Here is a 23,084-nt window from a genome sequence, read left to right as displayed (position 1 = left end):
CACAAATGATGCCATTGGGGCATCCCTACGTGTCCCTACAACTGTAGCAAATTTGGTTCAAATTGGTTAGGTGGTTGACAAGTTAACCCATTGGCACCTCAAATGTTTCCGTGTCCACCATCTTGAATCGGGGTGGATGACAACATTACAAACTCTGCATCTGCAGTGTCCCTGTGTGTCCCTACAATCAATCAATCAATCAATCCAACCAATCAATCATCTTTATTACAGTCAAAGACCAGCACAGGATGAAATACAGTGTGTCTCCACAACTGTACCAAATTTGGTCCAAAACGGTTCCCACTTGCACCTCAAACATTCACCTGTCTGCCATCTTGAATCAGGGTGGATGGCATCAACACAAACTATGCCACTGAGGTGTCACTGTGTGTCACTCACTACAACGGAACCAAATTGGTTCAACTGGGTTAGACAGTCCACAAGTCAGCCCATCATGCGCCTGCCATCTTGGACTGGGGTAGATGACAACATCACAAACTACGCCGTTGAGGTACCCCTACAACTGTACCCAGTTTGGTTCATACTGACACACAGAGAGACACATGGAATGCCGAATGATCTCATAAGCCTACTGGAAACTACGCTAAAAAATGGAGAGCGGAGCACAGAGGCCCACTTTGCCTCCGCCCATCACCTGCCCAGCTTGTTGCCCACCCAGTCACCAGTCCCCGCTGGTCTGAATCAGCCTTAGAGAGGAAAATAATTGTTGCCTTAGAGAGGAAAATAATGCTAGAACACGGGCATTGAAGTGGGGGGGAATCTGGTCAATTTCACCTTGGCTGCAAAATCCCCAAAGCAAAACTGAAAGTGATCTGGTCAATTTCACTTTGGCTACGAGTCCCCCAAGCCAGCCAGCCAACAAAGTTTGAAAGGTCTCACTTTCACTGGATGTTGTTGCTTCCTAATTAATTGCTTCCTGAAATCGCTTCTTCTCAAGGGACCTTCCCCTTTAGGGCAGGCTATGGAAATAACGACTAGCAAGCCAAAGGTTGCCGGTTCGAATCCCTGCTGGCTGTTTCCCAGACTATGGGAAACCCCTCTATCGGGCAGCAGTGATCTAGGAAGATGCTGAAAGGCATCATCTCATACTGTGCGGGAGGAGGCCATGGTCAACCACTCCTGTATGCTACCAAAGACAACCCCAGGGCTCTGTGGGCGCCATGACTCGACACCGACTCAACGGCACAACTTTGCCTTGACTATGCTATACAGCTAGATTAATCATGGCCAACTGGAAAGATGGAGAGTGATCCCTAAAGGACTGGTACAACAGACCCCGGTCTCTTGCCGCAGCCGAAAGACAGACTTATTCTTTAAAGGTTCGAAAAGGTGCCATGCCGTCCCAATCTTTTATTACGATGTGGCAGGATCTATTATTGGTTTTGAACCGCAAACATGATGGGACAGGTGGGGACAACACCATTCATTCGCGTTTGGGAAGAAGGTCATGTATTGGTTTAAGAATACAAATCAAGCATGGCCTTGTAGAGGGTTATATGTTGAATGTTTTGTAACCACAGGCTGAGGGCCTCTTTCTGGTGATTTTAAACTTTTTAAAAAAGGGGTGGGGGCAAAGGGCATTTATGGGCAGGCAAGCTGTGCCCCACATATTATTCATGTATTTATTGTATTTTTAAGCAGCCATCTCTAGGCAGTATACAAAATTTAAAATAACATTTAAAAATTGGAAGTGGGCCCCCTGCGACTCCTCCTTTTGGGAAGCCCCCCCCGAGTGCCATTCCTGTTTGACCCTCCTACCTCCCGGGGGGGTTGCCATCTGCAAACTCCATCCACCTCCAGCTACTGCAGGATGGAAGGAGTGTTTCCTGCCAATGCAGCTTGTCCGAGGCGGCAGGGGCTTTTCTGTGTCGATTCGTGTGGAGTGGCCCACGGGTTGCTCCGATCCGGCTGCTTTTTCATGCTCTTGATCTGTGTTTGCTTGCTGGGAAATGCTGGGAGAGAGCCGGGTCCATTAAGGCTGGGTAAACACACAGTGGAGAATGTTCTCTCCTGCATTTGCTCCCAGCAGCCTTCAGCCAAGACAAACAAGGCTTTGCTGGCAACGCACTGCGAGTGTGTCTGGGGAGGACCCGGCCTCCCCCTTCGCGACAACCGGAGGGCAGACAGGGGAGCGTTGCCAACTGACTGGGACAAACCCCCTCGGCAGCCTTTCACAGCCTCCGCCCGCTTCTGGCCACGGCAGGGAGGCCAGATGTGTCGCCTGCGCCGTCAAAGGGACAGCTGCGGACCCGGATCAAACCGTTGGCAACCCAGACTGGAAGTGGTGGTAGCTGTCCTCCTGGAAGCTCCCGCCTCTGTGGGATCGCACCACTTGTCAGCACATGAAACATTAACTTCTCCCCCACAACTCTTTGGGCCTGCCCCCTGGGAGGCGGGGCCTAGAAGGCTCTATAAATGCAGCTGCCGGGTGTCACCGTCGGAGCAGAGGAGGGGACAGCCTCAGGGTGACGGGAGGGTGGCCGGTCGTGTGCTAACTAAGGTGTGGCGTGGCGAGCCACACGTGTGCGCGGCGGGTGATACCTGCATGGAGCCTGGCATGGGCATTGACAGCTAGGTCGAAAGGGGCCCTCTGGCCTCTCCCACAGTGCCCAGCATGGCTACAACCCAACCAGGGCTGTCTGGACCGTACCTGGAGCCTCCGATGGGGTCACAACCCGACTCCGATACGGATTCCGATTCGGACGGTCCAGTCTCCAGCAACGCCTGGCCTGGCACCAGCTACCCAGCCTGCTCCCAAGTCATACACAGCGGACACTTCATGGTCTCATCTCCGCACAGCGATTCAGTCCCCCGTCGGCGCCACCACCGGGCCGAGCCGGAACCCCCCGATCCGCCAAGCATCGACCCCACCCTCACACGGCCCTTTGAGTGCATGAGCCTGGCGTACAGGTGAGTCTGTGATTGACCCCCTGGCCACAGCCGCCGCTGCCACGCTTTTTCTTGCTAGTTCTGTGGGGCATGGGGGAAGCCTGGACGTTCTGCAGTTGCTGTGCAGGACTAATTTCGCGAAGGAGACCAACGATGGGAGGCAGGGCTGGATTTATCCTGCGGGTCGGGATCCAGACGCTTGGGCAGCTCTGGTGTGATTGAACGATCTGGCATCTCCCATCAGAATGTCATCATCCTGCCTCTGTAGTCATAACCAAGTGTGAACTTTCACTGCTTTTCACTGTCTCTTCCTTCCAAATTTCAGCTTTCTTTAGCAATTCCTTGAAACTCCCAACTAGGGGAAAGGTGAGCATCTACAGTCCCTGAGGGGCAGGCAGAAGCTGGCTTGGGGGCCTGGCACTGGAGAAGGCTATGGGGCAGCTGGGAAGGGTTATGAGAACAAACTGGAGTGCGATCTCCCCCACTTCAAAATCTTAAATCTACACGGGTGATATTCGACATTTCGCCTTGCTTCGGCCTCGGGGCCCCTCACAGTGACATCTGGCCTCTGTCTGCAGAAGAAGCAGCTTGTGGGATTAGATCGGCCCTCTAGCCCAGTTTTCTGTCTCCAGCAGTGGCTAGTTAGACAGTTCTGGAAAGGCCAAAGAGCTACTTTACTGAGTGCATGATTATCGGTTGGGATTCCATGCCACAGGATGTTGTGAAGGATGCCAGCATGAATTACTTCTCCAAACCATTAAATGCCGGGACAGAGGATAGGTCTCTCAGTGGCTGTGAGGTGCAGAAGCAGTGTCCTGACGACACTCATTGGTCAGTAATCGGGTGAATGATTACTGATTGATGGAGATGGATGGGGAAATAGCCCTCCTATCATGCCAGGAACATAGGAAGCTGCCTTATACTGAGTCTGACATTTGGTCCGTCTAGCTCCGGACTGCCTACACGGACTGGCAGCGGCTTTTCCCAGGTTTCAGGCAGGAGTCCTTCCAAGCCCTACTGGGAGATGTTGCAAGGGACCGAACCTGGAACCTTAGGAGCATCGGAATGTAGGAACATAGGGCGTTGTTGCCATACTGAGTCAGACCTTTGCTCCTTCTAGTTCAGGATTGTCTGCTCTGACTGGCAGCAGCTCTCCAAGGTTCCAGGCAGGAGTCTCTCCCAGGCCTACCTGGAGATGCTGCCAGGGACTGAACCGGGGCCCTTCTGTGTGCAGAACAGCCCCATCCCGTAAGGCCGACAACTTACAGCAGACAGTGCTTGCATGTTGTCTCCCATCCAAATGCAAACCAAAGCAAACCCTGCTTAGCAAAGGGGACGAGTTTGGCAGGTTCATTGTGGATATAGGTTTACTGAGGGCTGTTAATGCAGATGAAGCCACTGTGTTTAGAGTGCATTTTCTGCCCTTGAGGGTGGATTGGGGAGATGGTAGAAGTGTGATCGGTCTGCTGATGCTGGAAGGGGAACAAGGGCATGGCGGCTCCCTCCCACCTCCCCGAGGCTGTTGATTTCCGGAAAATGCTGTTCTCAAAAACCTGTTTACTTTGTCCAGCGGGGCGGCCCCAGAGCAGGCGAATCCGGACATAGAAATCCTGGAAGGACCCCCATGGTGCTCAGTCTCTTGCCAAAATGCAATTGCTGGACACTCCCCCCGCTTGCTTTTTGCTGTACAGAGCAAGCTGCCTTCTGCATCAGACCCGTGGCCCATCTGGCTCAGCACTGCCTGCTCTGACTGGCAGCAGCTCTCTCAGTATGGTCCGCTCTGACTGGCAGCGGCTCTCCAAGGTTCCAAACGGGTCCTTCCCAGCCGTACCTGGAGATGCTGCCAGGGGATATAAGTGGGGACCCTCTGCGTGCCAAGCAGATGCTTCGGGTTATAGCCCCATCCCATCTTCTCCTAAGAAATAGCACCTAGAGCTGGAACGGATTCACTGTCCATCCAGATGCGACAGGTTGAAGAGTGCGCTATCTAAATTGATTAGGCAGGAGCTTCAGTGCAAATCAAGGTGCCCCTTCACTTAGTGCATGGTTAGCTTATGGAATTCATTGCCACAGGATGTTGATGCTACTCATTACTGTTCAGAATCATTCAGTGCAATAACGGAATACAGGGCTCCCAACCGCCGTGATAGCTAGAAGGAACCCCTAGATAGAGAGGCAGGATACCTCGGACGAGTGATGATGCTGGCCTTTAAGAGAGAGAGCCCTGAAGGCTGACTTGTTTGGCCTGGCCTTCCAAGGTTTCAACATTATTTTTAAGCATTTTATTGGGTTTTAAATTGCGTTAAAATTGGTTTTTATAGGGTTTCAAGTGTTGTGTTCTAAATGATGTTTGTTTTTATGTTTTTTAAACTAGTTGTACACTGTCCAGAGCCTCTGGATGGGGTGGTTTAAACAAACAAACAAACAAACAAACAAACAAACAAACAAACAAACGGGTGAGGCTCATGCTCAGAGGCCCAGTGGCTGGCTCCAGATCCTAGTTTTCAGTTTGCTAACTAGCAAGGTATCTACATCCTTCTTGGTGGTGGGGGAGTGGGGGGGCAGGCAATGGAATTCCTGTGGCAGGATTCTCACTACCGCGCCCCCCTCAGCTAAGAAGTGTGGGGCCCTGGCTTCCACGAGCCACACAGGCACTGGTTTGAGGATTCCTTGGGAGAGAGTTCCCCAGTCTGTTATGGGGGGGCAAAGCCCGGACACTTCAGAGATGAAAAGATGCTGCTGTGAGAGCATAAGAACAGCCCTGTTGGATCAGGCCCAAGCAGACCCATCTAGTCCAGTTCCTGTTTCTCACAGTGGCCCACCAGATGCCTCTGGGGAGCCCACAGGCAAGAGGTATGTGCATGCCCTCTCTCCTGCTGCTGTTGCTCCCCTGCAACTGGGATTGAGAGGCATCCTCCCTCGGAGGCAGGAGGTGGCCCACAGCCACCAGACTAGTAGCCACTTATAGACCCCCAACAGTCAGTGTGGAAACCCAGTCGGAGACCATTTATTTTGAGAAACAAATGCCGAGGCAGGCACTTTGTCTTCCGGAGAGAGAGCGCGGCTGACGGGGCTAGCTGTTTCCGCGGGGCTGAGGGGCAATGAGCCTGAGGACTGTGTCTTTTGGGGAGCAAGAGGTTGCCGGTTCGAATCCCCACTGGTAAACACCTCTATCGGGCAGCTGCAGTATTGGAAGACGCTGAAAGGCATCATCTCATACTGCGTGAAAGGAGGCAATGGTCAACCCCTCCTGTATTCTACCAAAGACAACCACAGGGCTCTGTGGGCACCAGGAGTTGAAATCGACTCGACGGCACAACTTTATTTTAAGTTGCTGGGGAGATGATTAGTGGGCGCAGGATCCTGAGCATGCATCGCAATTAGCTTAGCCAAGATCTTGAAGGAGGATCAGGACCTTTGCTGTGGGCAAAGTTCAGCCCTGATAAGTCTGCAGCGTCATATTCAAGCAGTCGGGCTCTTCTCCCCGGCCTCCCTCCACGCTGTTCACGGTCGGATGCCTCGGGATGCACTCGGTCGCCACTTCCTTTCCCCCGGGCCACAAAAGGGTTAATGGCGCTCTGGTTTAATTTTTAGCCAGGCTGCGGCTAACTTGGACTACAGCATGGGTTCTCAACCTTGGGTCCCCCGGTGGACTACGATTCCCATCACTCCCGGCCACTTTGTAGCAGGGGGTGATGGGAGCAGTAGTCCAATGATGTCCGGGGACCCAGGCTTGAGAACTCCTGGAATACAAGGGATTGGCATTGGAATGTGGCGGGGGTGACGGGAGATGTAGTCCAACAATGTCTGGGGGTCCAAGGTTGAGAGCCCCTGGACTGCAGGGAATTGGCCTTGGGAGCGGTAAGTGGTCCCTAGGAGCATGTGCAGAGTGGCGAGGGGCATAAATGGTCCCTCGGAGCACATGCAGAGTGGCAGGGGGCAATGGGTGTTGTAGTCCAACAGTGCCTAGGGATCCAACTCCTGCCTGTTGCTTCCAGTGGCATCTGGTGGGCCACTGTGCGAAACGGGATGCTGGGCTAGATGTGCCTTCTTGGGCCTGATCCAGCCGGGCTGTTCTTGTGTTCTTATGAGAACCTCTGGACTGGAGGGAATTGGCCGCGAGGCCAACGGTCCCTCGGAGCACGTGCAGAGTGCCATTCCTTTACCTAACAAGTAATGGCAGCCACAGCACCCAGGCTTCAAAGGGGTCAGTGTTGGAGGACGTGAGTCTGGCACCAGCCTCTTGCGGATGTCCAGGCTCAAAGAATCCCTCAGGGATCACCTCTTGAGCCTGCACCTAGTGATGAAGCAAGGCCCGTTCACACACCGGCTTTTAAAAATGCGGTTCACCCGCGCCGGGATGGATTATTCCAGCATCTCGGGCTGGTCTTCTGAAGTGGTCCCTCCCCTTTTAAGCCAGGAAGACGGAGTGCTTCCGCTGACGGGAGTCTAGGGAAGGCGGTAGACTCCTAGCCTTTGAACGCCGGAAGGGACCCTGAAGGTCTTCTAGTCCAGCCCGCTGCTTCGAGCAGGAAGGAGCAGCCACGAGCTGCAGAAGAGGGCCGTCTACGCCTCCCAGAATGAGTCCCTGGCAGAGACGGGGCTTCAGGCTGGGGGGCTTCCAAGCGCCCTGCCCAGCCACTTGGTCTCCACCATGGGTGTGTGTGTGTCAAGCTGCATTCCCATGGCTCCGTCTTGTACTGGGCATCCCAGAGGCTTGCTGCCGGCGTCCCCTTTAAAGAGAGTAGAGTCTTCCCCACTGCGTGAGGAGAGCAAGATGGCCTTGGGTGGCTCGCCCGGCGCTTGGCACTTGGCAGAGCGTTTACTCTGGATCGGGGCCAAGATTCCAAATCCCCTGCTGACAGCAGAGAAGGGGCCTTAACGTCCAGGAGGCCTCCACTCCCTCCAGCGGCCCAGCCCCACGTCTCTGCCTGACTGTGGGCAGCAGAGCCCCTCCTAGCCCACTCCCCCTCCACCATTCAGCTCAGCATCACCTTGATTTGCACACAGACTGTCCCAGGTTCAATCCCTCTCCAAGCAGGGCTGGGAGGAACTCTTGCCTGAAACCTTGGAGAGACGCTGCCGGTCCGTGTCGACGATCCTGAGCGAGATGGACCAGTGTTCTGACTCCGCGTAAGGCAGCTTCCTATGTTCTTTGGTGGGGGGAGCTGGTCTTGTGGTAGCAAGCAAGAAAGGCCACCTTTGCTAAGCAGGGTCTCCCTCGGTTTGCATTTGGATGGGTGGCTACACGCGAGCATGGTGAGATATTCAGCTTCGGGGATGGGGCCTCAGCTCAGTGGAAGAGCATCTACTTTGCATGCAGAAGGTCCCAAGTTCAGTCCCTGGCAGCATCTCACCGTAGGGCTGGGAGAGACTCCTGCCTGCAACCTTGGAGAAGCTGCTGCCAGTCTGTGCAGAATTAGGTGGCCAGGCCAGTCGATGGCTAATGGTTGTGATGGCTAGAGGCAGGATGCCTCCTCCGAATCCCAGCTGCAGGGGAGCCACAGCAGGAGAGGGGGCACGCCTTCATCTCCTGCTTGTGAGCTCCCCAGAGGCATCTGGTGGGCCACTGTGGGGAACAGGAGGCTGACCCAGATAGGCCTTGGACCTCAACCAGCAGGACTCTTATGTTCTTTCAAGCTGCCACAAGATTCCTCCTTGTGTCTGGTGCCAAGCACCTCCAGCATCATGGCTGCGTGAGGATTTGAACCCAAGTCTCCATGATACCCCACTGCCTCTCCTTTCAAAAACCCATTCCCGGCCTCCTCCATCAACGCTCAGGCTCTGTTTTCTAAGGCTTTCCAGCCCAGCTGGTGTTTACCTGCTTCCCCATCCGGAAGGTGACGAGGGATTGCTTTGTGGGGCTGAGCACACAGATTAGCGGCCATGCGTGCGCTGGGCCTCATTAGGCAGCCCCTGCAAACTGCAGAACAAACACCCGGCCAACTTTGCCTGGGTCCCTGGTTACGGGGGAGGGAAGGAATCGCTGGAGCTGGTTTTCACCCATCCCTTGAATTAGCGCTCGCTTCCGTAGCGCTTTTTAAAAGGAGCTGGAGAGCTTTTCGCTGGAGCGACGGTAAAGACAGGCTCGGACCCGGATCTGCGAGAATGCCCAGTCCCAACCTCTGCTGCAGGAGGGTCGTGGGGCAAAAGGCGAAAATGGACCCCTGCCTTCTGCGCCTTCCCTTCCCTTTGTTGTAATGAGGGCAGGATTCAAAAAGGGTGCCTCTGAGCCTTTAACTGAAGATCTGTTCGGCTTTCGGAGGTGAGGAGGCATGTCAGGCAGCGTCTCTCCCTCCTCCTTTCCTTATGACGGGTTAGCCCATCGCCAGTGACATTTCCTCCACTGTTGAGCCGGCCAGTCAGGCTGAGGGAGGGGCAGGCTAAACTGGAGCACTAACCCGCCAGTCAGGAGGAGAGGAGGGAGGGAGGGAGGGATGCTGCCTGACACTCCCCCCCTCCTTGGAGAGGATCTGCCTTACTGGAAGCTGAGAAGGGTTCTCAGATAAGGACATAAAAACAGCCCTGCTGGATCAGGCCCAAAGCCTATATCCAGTCAAGCATCCTGTTTCTCACAGCGGCCCACCGGATGCCTCTGGGGAGCCCACAGGCAAGAGGTATGTGCAGGCCCTCACCCCTGCTGTTCCCCTGCAATTGGGATTTGGAGATATCCTGCCTCTGAGGCTGGAGGTAGCCCACAGCCACCAGACTAGTATTTATTTATCTATTTAATCAAATTTATACCCCTCCCAAACTCATGTCTCTTGGCGGCTCTTCACACCGCACAGGATTAAGCTATGGAATTCTCTGCCATTGGATGCGGCGGCAGCCACCAGCTTGGATGGCATTAAGAGAGGCTTAGACAATTTTGTGGCCAGGCCGGTCGATGGCTAATGGTTGTGATGGCTAATGGTAGCCACTGATAGCCCTGTCCTCCTCTGTGGATTTGTCCAAGCCCCTTTTAATCCGAACGTCAGGAGCCCACAGCGTGCCAGGAAGTTGGGGAGGCGGAAAGGGGAGAGTGAAGAGCGAGCTGTCACGCAGCTGATGCCCCCCCCCACTCAGGGGCTGAGGGACATTTCTCACCACCCCCAGTCAATGGGAGACCTCCATGTGCTCGCTCACCCCCTGTCGCTTGTCATTTCAGTGGGAAGCTGGTGTCTCCCAAGTGGAAGAACTTCAAGGGCCTGCGGCTACTCTGGCGGGACAAGATCCGTCTCAACAACGCCATTTGGAGAGCGTGGTACATCCAGTGTAAGCTCTGGGGCTGGGGGAGATTGGGGGCGAGGTGAGAGTTGCCGGGGGGGGGCAGCCCTGGGTATGGGGGGCAGGTCTCAGGCAGTGTTCCCTCTCACAGGGATTCCCAGATGTCGTTGACTACAACTCCCAGAATCCCCAAGCAAAAGCCCTTACAGCTGGGGGTTCTGGGAGTTGTAGTCCACAACATCTGGGAATCCCTGGGGTGACGGTCAGGGGTGCCATCACAGCCAGAGCTGAAAGGAACTGCCTTGCATGCAGAATGGGATGAGGTTTTGTTTTGTTTTCTCCAAGCAGCAGGGACGCAGGAAGCGGCTGACTACTGAGTTGGACCCCTGGTCCATCCAGCTCAGTATTGCCTACACTGACTGGCAGCAGCGGTCCAAGGCTTCAGGCAGGAGTCTCTCCCAGGCCGACCTGGAGATGCTCTCAGGGATTGAACCTGGGACCTTCGGCACACCAAGCAGAGGCATGCTACCTATGCCCCATCCCCAAAGTTGGCATACATGGGTCTCCCATCCAGGCAGTGCCCACACCAAGACCTGCTTAGCTTCAGCAAAGTGGCTGTACTGTGTGCCCTCAGTACAGGACCTGGGAGGACCCGTTAAATTCAGACATACCGAGATTTTCTCCTTCCTAAAGGGGTGGAGTGAAGGAAGCATGGTCGCTCCAGAGAAAAGGGGTTTTGTGGAAGCAAACTTTTGCAGGGTGGAAGAGACTGGAGGCCTAAAAGCAAGGGTCCGGGACCCTTGCCCTGATGAGTTCTTCACTGCTAGAGTTGCCACGCCTCCCGGAATTTCAGGTCCCACCTGGATTTTGAGCCTCTCACCCAGATTCGCCCAGATTTCAGATTTCATTTTTAAAAAACTTTTTTTTTTTAAGCTAAGCTCCAGCTCTTGTAGAAGCGGAGTTATGGAGCAAAGCGTGCAGTCGCTCTTCTGCTCAGAAATAATTTCCCAGCCAATTTACATAATATGCAAATTAGGCACCCGGATTTGGAAAGCCAGAATCTGACAACCCTCTTCTCTGCCACAGATGTGGAACGCAGGAAAAGCCCCGTGTGTGGATTCATCACCCCCCTGGACGGCTCCGAGGCAGATGAGCACAGAAAGCCAGAAGTGAGTACATCAAATGTTTTCAGAATCTGTCTTGAAGTCTGGAGGGGTGGCCAGGGCAGAGCCTCTCTTCCCCTTCACTGTGCCTGGGTTCACACAATCACATCAATCACATCAATCAGGACTGGTGATTTTCAGGATTGGTGGATTTCATTAGCCCTGTGAGACCCCAGAATTTCAGGGCCATCCTGATCAAACTGCTCTGAACCTGGTCCAACCAGGATAAAATCCTGATTAAATCCTGGTTGGACCAGGATGGTCAGTTCTCTCCATCAGCTCAACTAGGCTCACTAATCCTGGTGAATAACCTTTTAACCAGGATCCTTGCGATTAACCAGGATCCTAGCCAATGTGTCTCTTTGCACTCAGGAACCTGCAGGGCTGGCACCCTGAATGAAGCCATTGGAAATTCATCTTTTTAGGGAGGAGTTGGGTTTTTTTTTAGGTTTTTAAAAGGTTTTTAATTCTTTGTTCCAGTAAGTTTTCAGTCTGTAAATCTGATATTAAGTGGGTTTAGTTTTTAAAGTGAATTTCATTCATTTTGCATGGTGTTATTCTCTTCTTGTGTTGTTGTCTTCTTGTGTTATATTTTTATTGTGTTCTTGCCCGAGGGGCATGTGTGTGCGCGCGCACGCGTGCAATGTTGTCCTGGATGTCTCCCTATGTGGGTGCTTTTCCTTCTCAGGCTGTCGTCCTGGAGGGGAACTACTGGAAGCGACGGATCGAGGTGGTGATGAAGGAGTATCACAAGTGGCGGATCTACTACAAGAAGAGGGTCAGGTTTCTCCCCACTTCCCGCCCCTGGGTTAGACGAGGCCAGACAGGAGCACTAGTGGGATTCCTCCCGGGAACAGAGAAACTTAAGGATGTGCACAAAACCGGTTTGCCCAGTTCGGTTTGGGTTCGAACCAGGAGGGGGTGGTTCGGTTTTGGTTTTGTTCAAACCACCCCCTGGTTCGGTTCAGATTTGAACCGGTTCGAACCTATTTGAACCAGTTTGGACACCCCAAAATTTGTAGGATGGTAGCTGGCACCCAGGGTTACCTGTTACCCAAACCCCAAAGCAATCAGACACTCGTACGATTTTTTATGAATTTTTGAAAATTATTTTAATTTTTTTCTCATAGGATATAATGGGACTTCAACCAGCCCATTATTCCTTATGGTGGAGCACCCATGGGTGCTAACAACCATGCAAACCCTGAAGCAATAAGACACCCCTATGATTTTTTATGAATATTTGAAATATATTTAATTATTTTTCTCAGAGTATAATGGGACCCGGACCAGTCCATATCCCCTATTGTGGAGCACCTAGGGGCACAAAAGCAGGGAGGGTGGTAGACAGACAGGGGTGCCTACCACCCACAAAACCCCAAGGCAATTGGACACTCCTCTGATTATTGGTGAATTGTTAAAGTATTTTTGAATTCCTCATAGAGAATAATTAGGATTGCACCCACCACACTCCACTCTACGACACCCCATTCCCCCCGATGTGGAGCTATACATTTGCTGCAATCCTAATTAAACCCTTATTGCTTCAGGGTTTGCATGGTTGTTGGCACCCATGGGTGCTCCACAATAAGGAATAATGGGCTGGTTGGAGTCCCATTATATCCTATGAGAAAAAAATAAAAATAATTTTCAAAAATTCATAAAAAATCGTATGAGTGTCCGATTGCTTTGGGGTTTGGGTGACAGGTACCCCTGGGTGCCACCTACCATCCTACCAATTTTGGGGTGTCCAAACCAGTTTGAACCGGTTTGAATCGAACCACCCCCTGGTTCGGTTCAAATCCGAACCGCCGAACCACCCTGGTTCGGATTCAAACCGGTTCTAATTTGAACCGGTCCGCACATCCCTAGAGAAACTGCAGGCAGGCCCACATAGCAGCTCGAAGGCCATGCCTTGCGTGTGCTCAGTGCTTAAAACTGAGCCTCCATATCCAGGGACACTGTACCTTTGAATACCAAGTGCAGGGGGACAACAGACGAGAGCCCCGCAACAGAGGAAGCTGCCTTCTACCGAGTCGAACCCTTAGTCCATCTAGCTCATTACTGTCTACGCTGACTGGCAGCGGCTTCTCCCAGGTTCCAGTCTTGCTCAGCCCTACCTGGAGATGCTGCCAGGATGGAACCTGGGACCTCCTCCTCTACCACTGAGCAACGGCCCCATCCCTGCATGCCCGCTTGCGTCTTCCCAGAAGTCTCTGGCTGTCCCCTGTTGGGGGCAGGACGCTGGGCCAATGGGTTTCTTGCTTTCAGCCAGCTGGGCTCTCTCCGTATGGTCCTTCCACCCTCCCTTCAGCCATCAACGGCTGCTCTTTCCTCTGTTAAAACTTCATCGGCTTTGGAGTTCCACATCATCATCATCATCATCATCATCATCATTACATTTATATCCCACTCTTTCTCCAAGGAGCCCAGAGCGGTGTACTACATACTGAAGTTTCTCTCCTCACAACAACCCTGTGAAGTAGGCTAGGCTGAGAGAGAAGTGACTGGCCCAGAGTCACCCAGCTAGTATCATGGCTGAATGGGGATTTGAACTCGTGTCTCCCCGGTCCTAGTCCAGCACTCTAACCACTGCACCACACTGGCTCTCATTAGCCCAGCCACGTTTCGTCGGCACCCCTTGCCAAGCTCAGGTGCCCCTTTGCCGCTCACGCAGGTGGTGGGTGAAGAAGCAAAGGGCTCACCCAGCTGAGATGCCCAAGGCGTGATATAATATCACCCACATGTTGATCTAACCCACATGGGTTCATTGCCAAACCCTGGATGGAGCAGCAGTGCCACCTAATGGCTCATTCCATCTTTGCACAGGCTGCCAAGCGCCTGGTTTCGCCAGCACCCAAGATGTATAGTTGTCATGCCATCGAGTCGGTGTCGACTCCTGGCACCCACAGGGCCCTGTGGTTGTCTTGGGTAGAATCCAGGAGGGGTTGACCATGGCCTCCCCCCGCACAGTCTGAGATGATGCCTTTCAACATCTTCCTAGATTGCTGCGTCCTGATACAGGTGTTTTGAAACATACCAGCGGGGATTTGAACCAGCAACCTCTTGCTCCCTAGGCACGTTACTTCCCCGCTGTGCCATAGTGTTTGGGATCTTTCGGCTCTGGTCCTGCCTCTGTTTGCCAAGCCCACTATTCTAATGGAGCAGCAGCAGCAGCTGCTGCTGGGGCTGAAAGTGAGCAAACACTCCGTTATCCTTTCTCAGTGTAGAGCACCAAGTATTCTTAGCACAAGGCCAGCACATAGGAAGCTGCCTTATACCGAGTCAGACCCTTGGTCCATCTAGCTCAGGCCTGTGACTGGCAGCTGCTGTTTACTGAGTCAGACCCTTGGTCCATCTAGCTTAGTACTGTCGACTCTGACTGGCAGCAGCTCTCCCAGGGATTCAGGCAGGCGTCTTTCCCAGCTCTAAATTCCAGGGGAATATCTTACAAGGCTCACATGTAGTCTTCTCATCCAAATGCAAACCAAGGCAGACCCCGCTTAGCACAGGGGACCATTCATGCTTGCTACCGCAAGACCAGCTCTTCCCCCCGCCCACCGGTTTCCACTGCTTGAGCGGGGGTTTAAAGGGCTTCCGGATGAGCCCAGCTGCTGCCTCGGTCATCTGCGCACCACCCAAGACAGCTGGATGTATGCATGGAGGAGAGAGAGAGAGTCATATGCACAACCTGGCGCTTTCATTGCACTGCCGAAGAGGCAAGTCTTTTTTCCCCCAGTGGACATTTCAAAATGTAAGGTGAAAAGTGAGTTGCCTCTTCGGCACAAGGTGTGTGGAAGCTTCAAGGAACCCCACCCCTTCTCCTTGGCTTTTATTGACATCATGGCCTTGGGAACTGCCTGAAAGTACACCAGGGCGTATTGGTTCCCCCAACAAACACTTAAGTACAGTCGTCCCACACTGCCCAGAGACGCAAGTTTTGGGCAGTATAAAAAAGATGTTAAATAAATAAAATTAAAAACCTCGAGGGTTCTGTTCCAGAAAAACCTCATAGTTGGCAAATTCGTGGTTGGAGAGCAATAGAAATGCATTGGCGACAGGGGGTTAGGGGAATCGTGGTCAGGAAAAGACCGAAAAATAAAAAAGAAAGATTTTTAAACCACCAAAAAACACCCGGAATCAGCCATAGTTCTCAAGAGGAGGGGGGACCCCCAGAAATCACCCTCCAAAAGCACCCCGAATCCCCAGAAATCACACACACACACACACACCCCAAACTGCCAAAAAATCTCGCCAAACCACAGAGACTTGGGTCGCGGTTGGCGAGACTGGCCACAATTTCCCAAGCGCAGATACTTAAAACGGCGATTGGGAAGCCCGCGGTTGGCGTGGGACGACTGTGCCACCCCTGCTCTCTGCCCTCCCAGCATGGCTCCGTCTTTTCCCACGTACTAACCACGGAGCTATATCCCCTGGCCATGGAACGGCACCCTCTCCTACCCTTTTTATCCAGGTGGCACCTCCCTAACGTGCGGCTTCTCTTGCAGCTTCGCAGATTCAGCCGAGAAGGGGAGGTCCAAAGTCCAAAGCCGGTGAGTGATTGCGAGGGAATATCAAAGCGGACAGAGGAGGCTTTCCTATCGCTTTGCATATATGTGCAGTCAATGAACGTAATGAAGTCCACCCATCTATCGACAGAGGAAGCTGCTGCCTACTGAGTCAGACCCTTGGTCCACCTAGCTTAGGGTTGTCGACACTGGCTGGCAGCAGAGGTTTCGGGCTCTGGGGTCTTTCCCAGCCCCTCCTGGAGATGCTGTCAGAGATTGAATCTGCATGCAAGCAGATGCGTGGTCACTAGAGGTTACTTGGAAGCAGTGTTCCTTCCAACAGGGATTCCCAGATGTTGCAGACTACAACTCCCAGAACCCCCAAGCAAAAGCCATTGCAGCTGGGGATTCTGGGAGTTGTATCCACAGCACCTGGGAATCCCTGTTGGAGGGAACACTGCTAGGAAGCTGTCATACTGAGTCAGACCCTTGGTCCATCTAGCTCATTACTGTCCACACTGACTGGCAGCATCCCCTAAGCAGACCATATTTCAGGCAGGAATCTTGCCCAGCCAGAGATGCCACCAAGGAGTGAACTCGAGACCTTCTGCATGCCATGGAGCGAGGGCACTATTTCCCAAGGGGAATCTCTTACCACCGACTGTGCTCGCCACATAGTCACCCATCCAAATGCAAACCAAAGCAGACCCTGCTTAGCAAAGGGAACAATCCGTGCTCACTACCACAAGACCGGCTCTCCTCCCCGATGATCAGGCGGGCTGGATTAGACCCAGGGACCCCTTTGGGCTACCCGCTGCGGGCCGGGTGGTTCTCTCAGTGACCCTCCATCTCTGCCCTTCAGGATGACGGAAACTGGAAATCCACGGAGAGCTGGTGCGAGCAGCTCTTCTCCAACGTGGTCCCGATGCTGCTGAGGGACGAGGAGGAAGAGGCAGCAGGACGCCAGCTCTTTGACCTGGACAGCTTCCTCTCCGACATCTCCGACACTCTCTTCACCATGACCAACTGCCCGCCTCCTCAGCCACCGCCAGAAGACGGTACGTCCCGATGCCGCCTTGGCCGTCTCCGACTCCTGCTGACGGGCTTGTGCAGCCATCCCTTGCAGGGCTGGGCCAGGGGCCCATTTGGCACATCATTCCGCCTCCAGCCTTGGCAAGCCAAGCCTCCTTGGGAAGCTCAGAAGCCAGGTGGGGTGGCAGGTTGTATCCTTGGCACAGATTCTCCAAAGCAACTCCTCTGTACTTGCAGCCTCCAGCCTCCTGTGGCAATGAGTTCCACAGTTAGGCATCTCTGAAGAAGAAACCCGGCTCCCATGCCTTTTGCTCTCTCCCTTTAGCTACATGGGGATGGCCAGGGTGGATGTGTGAATTTCATCAAGGGTTCCCTTCTTGCATACACAATCTGAGCACAGGCACCGTCTCTTTGGGAGACGTTCATCCTGAAGTGGTTGCATTTCTTGCCGCTCCTCACCGTCTCCTTGACATTTCAGCCCAGCTGTGATCATGTTTCACCTCCTCGGCATTTTTCAGCCGACTGTAATCGTGCTCGAAGAAGGCACTCTTCAAGCATCGGAATGTTTCCCACCAAGCAACTGAAATCTGAAAAGGCATTCTGGACTCCTGAGCTCTTGCAAAGCACATCTTAATGTGACCAACTCCCTCAAGGAAGCAGTTTGTAGAACTCTTAGGTGAACTAGACCTGAGCTATGAGCAAAGCGGCTTTCTCCGCTTCCAAAGAGGCAGAGAGATTGCACCTTTTCCTCCCCGGCAGGCCTGAATAAGAAAGAGGGGAGTTGTTATAACTTTTCCCTTAAGTGCTTGCTTGGCTTTTCCTCTCTTGCAGCCTACATTGCCAACGCCGACATGATCCAGCCGGACTTGGCCCCGCTGCAGCCAAACCTCGATGATTTCATGGAGATCTCTGGTAGGAACCAGCTTGCTGGGAGCGGTTCTTAGAGGCAGAAAGGAACACAGCAAGTGGGATAGGTTGTGTGGGGCACTTTGGGGGCGGGGATAAGATGGGGGATATTGAGGCAAGCTTTAGAGAAAAGCGCCCTGCAGGCCTACCATGTCTTTGGGGCATGTTGCAAGTCTCAGGATTCCCAAACTTATGGGCCCTGGGAACTATAGTTCTATAAAGGGCTTGGAAGAACCCCAGAGCCTTGGGAATACTCCAGTTCCTGTGGCTCCTTGAAAATAACCATAAATACTAAATTCATTTCCATTTCTTTGTGCCATAATCTAGAACTATCCTCTATAATAAGATCCCTCGGTGTGCTTAGAAGGCTGGTGTCTTAGAAGGCTGGTGTCTGCGTCCGTGTCTCCCTCGGCTGTTCTGGGCATGCGCGAAGCGCATGCCCAGAACAGTCCAAGGGAGACATGACCGCCGACAAGAGGCGGCCATGTTGGCCGGTTGTTCACCCGGCCGCAGAAAGGCCGCCAGGCAGGGAAAGACGGCGGGGGCGGGCAGCACTCTTGGCGGAGGGGGCGGCACTCTCCGCCCGCCCAGGAGGCCAGAAGCGGCAACAGCGCACCCGGCCCAGCCACAGGGAGGCAATGGCGACGGCGGTGGGTCCGGTCCGGGAACAGGAGAAGTGGGGACCGGGAAGGGTAGATGCGGCAGCGGCGGGACCAGCCTGGCCGCCGCCAAAGCCGGGCGGGGGGAGGAGACGGCGGGGGAAGCTGGCCGAGGCGGAGCCGCGGCCTCGGCCAGAGTACACGGTACGGCCGAGCGGACATGGCAGGGAGACTGGGCCCGCTGGCGGTGGTGGCCGCTGCGGGAAGGCCAGAGGCGGCGACCACGGAACCGGACCAGCCGCAGGGAGGGTAGAGGCTCTCAGAAAAGAATCCCCACTCTCAGCCAGAAGAGGTGGTGGGTCCGGGCGGAAGGAGGCGGCGGTTGAGGGCAGAGATTAGCGCCCGTTAATTTAACGGGCTGAAAAATACTAGTAATTATATAAAGTGCTTGGAAGAACCTCGGAGCCTTGGGATCCTCCAATTCCTGTGGCTCCTTGAAATAATCATAAAGGCTAAATTAGTTTCCTGTGTGTGTGTGTGTGTGTGTGTGTGTGTGTGTGTGTGCGCGCGCGCCATACTCTAGAACTACAGTTCTATAAATGGCTTGGAAGAACCCCATAGCCTTGGGAATAATCCAATTCCTGTGGCTCCTTGGAAATAATCATAAATGCTGAATTTAGTTTCCATTTCTTTGTGCCAGAATCTACATCCGAGTCTGGTTGTGACTTGAGAAATGATCACGTCCAAGTCCAGCATTTTGGGAACGAGGCAATCTCTGGGCTGGGGGCAAAGGAGCAGGAGGGGGAAGGAAAGAATAGGGCGGGTGCCACATGCATACCCACACCCTGCCTTGGGATCTGGGCAGCGCAGGAAGAGGCAGGACCACACAGATTTGATGGAGGAGAAAGCAGACCCGTCCCCCCACCCCGCTCCACCCTTACAGCAGTTCCCCAAATATAGGTCTTGTTCTAGGAATGCGAAACCAGCACAGGGGCTGGCTAGACAGAGAGGAAGGAAAGTTTCTGCCCACGAAAGGGGAAGTTTCAGGGGAGGCTCGAACTGGGGGCTGAAGAACAGGAGAGGGCAGAGGTTGAGAAGAGCGCGTACGGGATGCGTGAGTGTGTGTCTCTGGTCCAAGTGCACTTCTCTGCCCAGTCGGCTACTCTTTGAAATACGGGCGTGGGATCCGGAAGCATGCCAGGGGGCACTTCATATGGATTCGTTGCCCTTGGCCAAGGGCAACCCCAGGGCGGCTGATCTGGGAGAGCCAAGGGGTGGCCCCAGAACGTTATTAGGGGAGCAAGCAGCTTGCTAGACATGAAATGCAGGGGGGAAGCAATCCATGTGGTTGCTTTATTTGCCTTCGGAAGGCAGCTTGACGGAGATCTACAGACTTATGCAGAAAATGGGCCAGGTCTGTCTTAGAAAAGAGTCTCTTTGGGTGAGGCCAAAGCTTCCAGGCTGGTTTCTGGGCTAGTTAGTTTCCTCTTCCGGGACAAGGTGGCGGGGCAGGAAAGACGGGGGTGGTGGGGAGGAGGGAAGTCAGCACTAGACCCACTGAGCAGGACACGGGTGAAGGGCTTGTCCCACAACTCCAAACTGTGGCAGGGCATCAACTAAAATGGACAGAATCAGTTGGCCGCCATCGATTTCCATCGGCACGGCAGCCAAAGCAACCACGGAGTTTTCTTCCTGTGCTGAAGAGGCATTCAGTTCCGTGGAGGCGAGAATGCCTCTTCCAAGATGGTGCTGCCATCTGTGATTTTTTTTTTTTTTTTTTAAGGAGAGCTAGTCTGGTGGTAACAAGCGTGAATCACCCCCTCTGCTAAGAAGGCCCCACCTTGGTTTGCATTTGGATGGGCGAAATCCCCTTAGGGGAGGGGGCCCTAGCTGAGTGGAAGAGCAGAAGCTCCCAGGCTGAATCGTTGGTATCTCCAGGTAGGGCTGCGGGGGGGGGGGGAGACTCCTGAGCCAGAAACCTTGGAGCGCTACTGCCAGTCAGTGCAGACAGATTCAGGGGTGAGTGGATTGGGATATGCAGGCACGGAGCACCAGTACTTCTCGGCTTCTCTGGCTGTGGGGCTAGGCATGGCCATGGAGGCTGCCAGGGAGGGTGCCTGCACTTCTGAATTTGTAACACCACCCCTGCAGACCATACTGGGCTAGATTGCCCAAGCTTTAGACGCATCATGTGGCAGCTTCACATGTTCATCCAGAGCTCAGTGGCAGAGCAGAGATGGGAGGAGAGCTGGTCTTGTGGTCGCCAGCATGACTTGTCCCCTTAGCTAAGCAGGGTCCACCCTGGTTGCATTTGAATGGGAGACAACATGTGAGCACTGTAAGATCTTCCCTTCAGGGGATGATGGGGCCATTCTGGAGAGAGCATCTAGGCTCCAAGTCCCCTCCCTGGCAGCATCTCCAAGACGGAGCTGAGAGAGATTCCTGCCTGCAACCTTGGAGAAGCTGCTGCTAGTCTGTGATGACAATACTAAGCTAGATGGGCCAACGGTCTGACTCAGTATAAGGCAGCTGCCTATGGTCCTATGCCCCAGGTTCACTCTCTGGCAGTGTCTCCAAGACAGGGCTGGGAGAGGTTCTTGCTTGGAACTTTGGATCGCTGCTGCCAGTCAGTGCAGACAGTACTGAGTGGGATAGACCATGGGTCTGACTCGGTAGGCGGCAGCGTTCTAAAGGACGGGGCCGTCGTTCAGTGGGAGAGGCTCTGCTTGGCGTGCCTGGTAGGGCTGGTTGGGACTCTTGCCTGCACTCCTACCTCAGATCACTGCTGCCAGTCAGTGTAGACTATCCTTAGGTCTAATTGGTCATAAGGCAGCTTCCTCGGGTAGGGTGCCCCCCCGTCCTTTCCTCCCCCAAGGGATTCTACTTTAGACGAGAGACTCGCTTCCAAATGTCTGCCGCCTGGCAGGCGAACGTGGCCCAGTAGCAGAGACTGGGGGCGATGGGGCTGAAACCCTTTCCAGAAGTGCTCTTGCCCCCCGCCCCCAGCCCAGCCCTTTCCCCAGCAGCTCTCTTGGCAGTTCTCTGGCCTGCCTGCCGCGCTCTGGCAGTGGGAAGGAAGTCCACGAGGAGGAGCTGGGCCCACCCTGGAGGGAGATGCTGCAACAGGGCAGCGGGGTGGGGGCAAGGTCGCCACCTCTGTCCCCGGGCCGGCTGCAGGGCCCACTCGGGCTCGCACCTGTCAGTCAGAGGGCCGCTGCTCCTGGGGAATGAGGAACCAATCAGCCCCTCTGGCCCTGCGAGGCTGGAGAGGGAGAGAGAGGGGCGAGCCGTCTGGAGAAGTGCCCATGGCAGGCCCACGGCAGTCCCTGGGGAGGGCGGAGGAGCACGGCTGCCTCCCTGCTGCAGGTAGGAGATGCCTGGCAGGAGGGGAGGGCAGGACAGGGCAGGGGGCGTGCAGCTTCTTGCTTGGAGCCACCCCATCCTTTGCTCCGGGCCCTGCGCACGTCTAGCAATACAGGCAGCTGCCACTTACGGAGTCTGAGGCCGCATCCACCCAACTCAGCACTGCCTGCATGGACTGGCAGCAGCCTCTCCAAGGTTTCAGGTGGGAGTCCCTCCCAGCCCTGCCTGGAGATGCTGCCAGGGATTGAACTGGGGACCTTCTGCATGCCGGGCAGTGGTAATTGAGCAAAGCAGACCCATCCCTGGTGGTTCTGCCTCATTGTGAATCCCAGCATTTGTGCCTGTGAGCAGGAACCCAGAGTTCCAGATCAACTGGTGCAGAATGTAGGAATGCCATTGCATGGGGATGTTCGTGAAATACGCCTTGGTGCCTCTTCGGGGGATGCTTGTGGCGAGGTTTCAGTGTTTTTGTGTACATCTGCGTAAAGGGGAAGGGTTTGAGGAAACGGGCAGATACGGAGGAGGCTGCGTGGAGTGAGTGTGTTGACAGAGAAAAGCGATTCAGGGAAATTTGGGTTTGTCGGGGCTGCTATTTATAGGTCGTGCCAGCGGGCAGGGATCTGGCAGAGCCGGGTTCAAATTTTGCATCTCAGGCCAGATCATTTTCTTTGGCGAGTTGTCATCGTGTCAGCACGTGGTGTCGACGTGACAGATATTAACTGGGTCAGGTTAGATGCTGTGGCTTTCTGGCAAGAAGGCCCCAACAGGATTATTGCTCTTTGAGAAGTGCTGGCCATCTCTGACTCGCAATTCCCAGAGTTCCTTCCAGGAAGTCATGGCAGAAGCTGCCTTCTACCGAGTCGGACGCTCGGTCCATCTGGCTCTGTATTGTCTACACTGACTGGCAGCAGCTTCTCCAATTTTTCAGGCCAGAGTCAGTCTTCCCAGCTGAGCTACTGGCCCATCTCCAAAGTGTTCTGGACACAGGAAGCTGCCCTCAGATGTCCTGTGGAGTGCCTGCTGAAATGTGAATCTGCACCTCCATAGGAAGCTGCCACACTGAGTCAGATCCTTGCCCCACCTAGCTCAGGATTGCCTACCCTGACTGGCAGCAGCTGGAGCTGGTTAAGCAAAGGCTTCAGGGGAGACGTTGAGTTCTGAGGAATGATCTGAAGCGGTGAGGCGGCTGGAGGGCGGGAGACGAAATGTAGAGCACTGCTTAATCAACCATAAAGTAAAGTGTGCTGTCGGGTTGGTGTCGACTCCTGGCGCCCACAGAGCCCTGTGGTTTTCTTTTGGTAGAATACAGGAGGGGTTGACCATTGCCTCCTCCCGTGCAGTATGAGATGATGCCTTTCAGCATCTTCCAATATCGCTGCTGCTCAATATAGGTGTTT

General features: G+C 54.1%; 2 protein-coding genes across 4 annotated transcripts in view; one reads left to right on the top strand and one right to left on the bottom strand.

The window, feature by feature from the left end:
• Positions 1–23,084, bottom strand: part of STX1A (syntaxin 1A) — a 100,073-nt gene that overhangs the window by 51,937 nt on the left and 25,052 nt on the right. The gene's annotated exons all lie outside the window — the stretch shown is intronic.
• Positions 2,440–23,084, top strand: part of MLXIPL (MLX interacting protein like) — a 39,345-nt gene continuing 18,700 nt past the window's right edge. Inside the window, 7 exon segments of the mRNA XM_053274834.1 lie at positions 2,440–2,931; positions 10,058–10,164; positions 11,203–11,285; positions 11,968–12,057; positions 15,788–15,832; positions 16,650–16,845; positions 17,651–17,731. Of these exon segments, the coding sequence (XP_053130809.1) occupies positions 2,636–2,931; positions 10,058–10,164; positions 11,203–11,285; positions 11,968–12,057; positions 15,788–15,832; positions 16,650–16,845; positions 17,651–17,731 (898 nt within the window). The 5' untranslated portion in view covers positions 2,440–2,635.

Source organism: Hemicordylus capensis, chromosome 12 (genome assembly GCF_027244095.1).
Source record: "Hemicordylus capensis ecotype Gifberg chromosome 12, rHemCap1.1.pri, whole genome shotgun sequence".
Taxonomy (NCBI): Eukaryota; Metazoa; Chordata; class Lepidosauria; order Squamata; family Cordylidae; genus Hemicordylus; species Hemicordylus capensis.
Note: the sequence above shows the minus strand (reverse complement) of the source record. Positions and strands in the feature narration are given on the sequence as shown.